This window comes from Salmo salar, chromosome 14 (assembly GCF_965601325.2).
Source record: "Salmo salar chromosome 14, fSalSal1, whole genome shotgun sequence".
Lineage (NCBI taxonomy): Eukaryota > Metazoa > Chordata > Actinopteri > Salmoniformes > Salmonidae > Salmo > Salmo salar.
In genome coordinates this window covers 9,940,547-9,946,902 of record NC_138304.1, presented here as the reverse complement: position 1 = coordinate 9,946,902, position 6,356 = coordinate 9,940,547, and the positions used below count along the sequence as shown (strand labels likewise).

At 38.3% G+C, this 6,356-nt stretch overlaps 1 protein-coding gene across 1 annotated transcript; it reads right to left on the bottom strand.

Moving 5' to 3' along the window:
* Positions 1-281: 281 nt before the first annotated feature.
* On the bottom strand, positions 282-5,961 carry LOC106568721 (leptin receptor gene-related protein). The gene is made up of 4 exons (XM_014139301.3): positions 5,762-5,961; positions 4,580-4,655; positions 4,109-4,295; positions 282-3,674 (listed from the first exon to the last, which is right to left on the bottom strand). The coding sequence occupies exons 1-4, from the start codon at positions 5,775-5,777 to the stop codon at positions 3,564-3,566; spliced, it is 390 nt and encodes a 129-aa protein (XP_013994776.1). The 5' UTR covers positions 5,778-5,961; the 3' UTR covers positions 282-3,563.
* Between the last annotated feature and the right edge of the window lie 395 nt (positions 5,962-6,356).

The following is a 6,356-nucleotide window of genomic DNA, read 5'->3' as shown; positions in this document are numbered from 1 at the left end:
GCACTCAATGCATTAAATGCTGCTAGCAGTACATCTCCAAGAAACTAACAACTGCACCATTAATAAATTAGTCTAATTATATCCGATTCAGTAATAAGATTAAATAAAATGATTGCTCTACTTACCAAGTCTCCTGTGGGACTGTGCCAGTAAACTGAACTTGTTCTGGCTTTCTGTCCCAAATATTTCTCTCCATGTCAATCCCTTTGTGATGTAAAGCTGCAAAGATGGACTCAAAAGATGGCCATTGATATATTGACATATTAAAACCAAAGAAGAAATATATTTCAATAGTGCTTTAATTAATGTTAGAAAACAGACTATGTATAGGATTTGGTCAGGAGTTTCAATACAGGTCTCTAGTGCTCTCTAGTGTTTTGAAAGTGCTGTTAAGTTTTGGGTTCACGCTTACAGTACATACAGTACATGTATGTGCAACATAAAGACTTCATAATGAATGATAGCTAATGAGACACATATAGTATAATAAAGTTTTTTTCATATCATGATATGAGATCATGCGGAAATGTTGTTAATTAAATTGACCCTTCGGTGAAAACAAGACATTATAGCATACTTATAGCGACATAAAATCAGTATGAAGTAGTGTTGTTACATTCGGTTATTCATCGGAATATCGCAAAACATAGTTCTATAATGCACTATGGGTTCTCAGAAGGCTATACCAATATAGAATGTAAAAAGTGACTCAAACTCTAAGAACTTTAGTAAAAATAGTACATTTTACTAGGCCATTTTGGGTGAACAGAAAGGTGGGCCCTTCATTAGAACAAAAAACAGCAAAATATATAGTATTAACATTCCATGTGAAAACTCACCATTCATCTACTGTACCAATGTAGCCCATGGTTCACAAAACCCCATTTTGGCTTCTGTCTTCAGTGAAGACAAACATATTAAACACATGTAATTCAAAAATACATTTGTTAACTTAATAATAAGGGTGTAACATAATTACTCAATTAGAATTAATAATGTGTTTAATAATCATAGACACTCGTCAGAAACCATGGTGGGTGAATCATGTCTAACTTATTTTCTTAACTGTCGTTTGGTATTACTGTAAACATTTGCAGCAAGGCCTAGAATAAGGCTTTTTTTTTGTCTTGGAGCAAAATGTTTAAAATGACAAACTACAAAAACGTTGACTACACCTTGACCTGATTATCTAGTCATACCCAAAGATCATATAAAATAGATATGGATAAACACATACAACCATAAACAAAAGTACACACGTAATCAACTGCAAGAATGAGTATGGGTAGATCATTTGAAATGCTAATACTTAAAATAAGCAAGATACATTTTCAAACAGAATACTCCCTGAAAAGAATAGAAACAGAATGTGATTACAACAAAAATCATTCAACAGTATCCGTTATATGATACGTTCATTGAAGCATGACGCATATAGAAGTTGTTACATACACATATACATATATATATATACATATACAGTTGAAGTCAGAAGTTTACATACACCTTTGCCAAATACATTTAAACTCAGTTTTTCACAATTCCTGACATTTAATCTGATAAAAAATTCCCTGTTTTAGGTCAGTTAGGATCACCACTTTATTTTAAGAATGTGAAATGTCAGAATAATAGTCGAGAGAATGATTTATTTCAGCTTTTATTTCTTTCATCACATTCTCAGTGGGTCAGAAGTGTACACACACTCAATTAGTATTTGGTAGCATTGCCTTTAAATTGTTTAACTTGGGGCAAACGTTTTGGGTAGCCTTCCACAAGCTTCCCACAATAAGTTGGGTGAATTTTGGCCCATTCCTCCTGACAGAGCTGGTGTAACTAAGTCAGGTTTGTCGGCCTCCTTGCTCGCACACGCCTTTTGAGTTCTGCCCACAAATGTTCTATAGGATTGAGGTCAGGGCTTTGTGATGGCCACTCCAATAATTTGACTGTTGTCCTTAAGCCATTTTGCCACAACTTTGGAAGTATGCTTGGGGTCATTGTCCATTTGGAAGACCCACTTGTGATCAACCTTTATCTTCCTGACTGATGTCTTGAGATGTTGCTTCAATATATCCACATAATTTTCCTCCCTCATGATGGCATCTATTTTGTGAAGTGCACCAGTCCCTTCTGCAGCAAAGCACCCCCACAACATGATGCTGCCACCCCCGTGCTTCACGGTTGGGATGGTGTTCTTCGGGTTGCAAGCCGCTCCCTTTTCACGCCAAACATAACGATGGTCATTGTGGCCAAACAGTTCTATTTTTGTTTCATCAGACTAGAGGACATTTCTCCAAACAGTACGATCTTTGTCCCCATGTGCAGTTGCAAACCGTAGTCTGGCTTTTTTATGGCGGTTTTGGAGCAGTGTCATCTTCCTTGCTGAGCGGCCTTTTAGGTTATGTCGATATAGGACTCGTTTGACTGTGGATATAGATACTTTTGTACCCGTTTCCTCCAGCATCTTCACAAGGTCCTTTGCTGTTGTTCTGGGATCGATTTGCACTTTTCGCACCAAAGTACATTCATCTCAAGGAGACAGAACGCGTATCCTTCCTGAGTGGTATGAAGGCTGCGTGGTCCCATGGTGTGTATACTTGCGTACTATTGTTTGTACAGATGAACGTGGTACCTTCTGGCATTTGGAAATTGCTCCCAAGAATGGACCAGACTTCTGGAGGTCAACAATTTGTTTTCTGAGGTCTTGGCTGATTTATTTTGATTTCCCCATGATGCCAAGAAAAGAGGCACTGAGTTTGAAGGTAGGCCTTCAAAATTCATCCACGGGTACACCTCCAATTGACTCAAATGATGTCAATTAGGCTAACAGAAACTTCTAAAGCCATGACATCATTTTCTGGAATTTTCCAAGCTGTTTAAAGTCACAGTCAACTTAGTGTATGTAAACATCTGAGCAACTGGAATTGTGATAGAGTGAATTTTAAATGAAATAATCTGTCTGTAAACAATTGTTGGAAAAATGACTTGTGTCATGCACAAAGTAGATGTCCTAACCAACTTGCCAAAACTATAACTTGTTAACAAGAAATTTGTGAAGTGGTTGAAAATGAGTTTTAATGACTTCAACTGTATGCATGCATGTGCGTGCATACATACATACACCCGTTGGAGTCATTAAAACTCATTTTCAACCACTTCACAAATTTCTTGTTAACAAACTATAGTTTTGTAACATACATACATACATACCATACATACATACATACATCCCGATTGTAGAGAGGTGGGTCCTGTCCAGAAACAACCACTCTTCCCTTGGTGATATTTCACCACATGCTTATACCTATCCAGTCTTCAGATTGCCTAATCTCAAATCGACCCCTAGATCCTACACCGCATGCACTTGTGGAGATCAGAGAAGATTTGACTGGTATAAGCAATATGGTGAAACTTCCACCTAGCAAGCCTATCAGAGGGCAAGATGGAGCTATTACCATATTACTTACACCTGTCAAATCCTCTCAGATCTCCACAAGTGCATAGGGTCTAGGGGTCCATTTGGGATTGTGGCTCTGTTTGGCCAGAGATTCACAGACGGTCTACCACTACTCCCAGCTAAAGTCGTCTCCCCCTCCAAACACCAGGAAGAAGCCAAGGATGGTGAGGAAGATGACAACGTTGGCGGCCATCACCAGGCCACAGGCCCCCAACTGGATCTGCAAGAGAACAGGATAATGTTCATTGGGCACCAAACAGAAGAAAACGAACTGAAACTACCTGGGCTTGTCAAATAAGAAAGGTTCATTTTCATTCTCTGTTGCAAAACATTTGAAAATGTTTTCTGTTGTGTGACATGAACACAACCTAGATAGGACACAACTAGTGAAAGTGTCATAATTGCATTTATTAGATACACATTACAGGTGTACTAACCACCTTCAGTCACCTTAGCTAGTATTAGGTATCATCGGGACTTGTACTATCTACCCTTCACAACTACATGTAATCTAAGTTCAGCTCTCCCTATCCAAGTCATTATAACCATTATGAGATTCAACAGTTAAACTGACCCTGAACCAGTTATTCATGGCATAAAGCAACTAAACCCAATACATGACAGTCATTGGCCATTGACAATATCAGGACTCACTACTGCAACCCGGGCCATTATGATGGGAAGCGCGAATGCAGATACCACAATTCCTGTAGTGAAGAAGTATGCCAGCTCTCTGCATGCGTTGCTGGCCACATCACTGTCATCACTGAGCCTTCTGGATATAAAGGTGGGGATAGGAGAGAGTACGTAGAAGAAAAGGACGAAGAGGGGCCAGTACACCCTGTGAAAACAAATCAGTTGTGTTAACATTCATCTAGTTTATTTGTCACAGATTCAGATCATAGCAAACGCCATCAGTGTAAGACCTATTGTGGGTCTCAAACCCCGGTCACCCAGCCCACATGCAAACCCACTAACCACTGCTCCAATAGGGTTAACCACCTTGGGGTAAAACGTGACACTAATATAGGCATTGCATCTCAGTTAGTTACATAGTTAACTTCCTCATGTTGTCCCATTTAGCAAGAGTGTCTCACAGATTTGAGGTAGGGGGCAAATGCGTACCCATATTGCTCCAAGGCACAGCTCAACAGGAGGAATGTCAAGCCAATGGCTCCACTGAAGGACAACCCAACCAGCGCTATAGGATGACAAAAACAGAAATGTTGAGGTAGTTATAACTTTAGAGACAGCGTACTTAGCAAGATAGATTCTACTCAATAGTCTACCACTCTAAGGAGCCAAATGTCCCATCCAGGGCAAGGGAGTTAAGTAGGCTATTTCAAATACTCAAGGTTATGACATATACAACTTATAACAGTGTTTTATACTAATAATAAGGTTCTGCCATCATGAAAGTAAATAAAAAGACAAATGTTACAGACACAATTAAGTTACATTATCTTATCTTTGGTAGTCCCTCAAGAAAGAGTTGGTTCACAGTTTTCAGTGTGGATTGGCTTCCACCCCCCTCTATTGTGAAATTATAAGCACATCATTCTCAAGTAGCCCAATAAATCATACTTGAATCATCAATGTTGGGAAATTCACAAGTAATTTGTATCCTTTTGTTATATTTCAATACTGGACAAATAAACATGCATGCAGTGCTGTAAAGTACTTAAGTAAAAATACTTTAAAGTACTACTTAAGTCAGTCGAGTATCAGTACTTTACTATTTTTGACAAGTTTTACTTCACTAAATTCCTAAAGAAAATTATGTACTTTTAACTCCATATATTTTCCCTGACACCCAAAAGTACTCGTCACATTTTTTATGCTTAGCAGGACATGAAAATGGTCAAATTCACGCACTAATCAAGAGAACTGGAGTGTGCCCCTGGCTACCCGTAAATATTTTAAACGATTTATACTTTTATTGTTGATACTTAAGTATATTTTAGCAATTACAAATACTTTTGATACTTAACTATATTTAAAACCAAATAATTTTAGACTTTTACATAAGTAGTAATTACTGGGTGACTTTCACTTTTACTTGAGTCATTTTCTGTTAAGGTATCTTTACTTTTTCTCAAGTATGACAATTGAGTACATTTTCCACCACTGAGTGCACGGTCAATGTATCACGACAAACCAAACGTGATATGTGACAGTAACAAGTGGTCGTACGTGGACTCAATACAGACAATGTTACACTTGATTTACCAGTGGCGGGAAAACATTTTATGGAAACAAGTTAAAGAGTTTTGTAGAGCAAGTACATATAGTTTTTAGTTTTTTTACCTTTAATACCCGCCATTGTACTAAAGGTCTTAAATGTTCTGTCAGTTCCTCTTCTTTGAGCTTTGATTGTTGTGTTGACATTTGAGACTGACTTCCTATTTCCTCCTTGGAACTTTTTCTTTGCATCAACTGACTTTCTTAAAGGAGCTGTTTCTAATACCGACTCTTGCGCAACAATGGGGCAATTCAGACAGGGTTGGCTTATATTATTGACAACGTGTAAACTATATTTCGTTTCCTAATGTTTATTGAAAACAACAAATTTGCACAATGAACACTTGTCTCTCAAATACATCGTTACAGTGTTGGTTAGTTAGCTAGTGAATTTTCGCCATATTAGCATTGACATGAAATCAGTCAAAACAAGACATGTTATGAAGAACAAGTAAAACTAGCTGAAACGAGCCACCAACGACGCCCCATATGCTTCATTGTTGCTAGCTTTGTGGCCACTCAGAATCATAACAAAGCATGGCTTTCCGGTGTTGTGCCGAAAATCTCCCCCCGCCAGAATTCTCCCCCTTTCGGGTTCTTCACTGCTGCGACATGCTTGCTAGTTCAGATTTCTGCTCTTTGCTCCTTTGTCAGTTTAGCC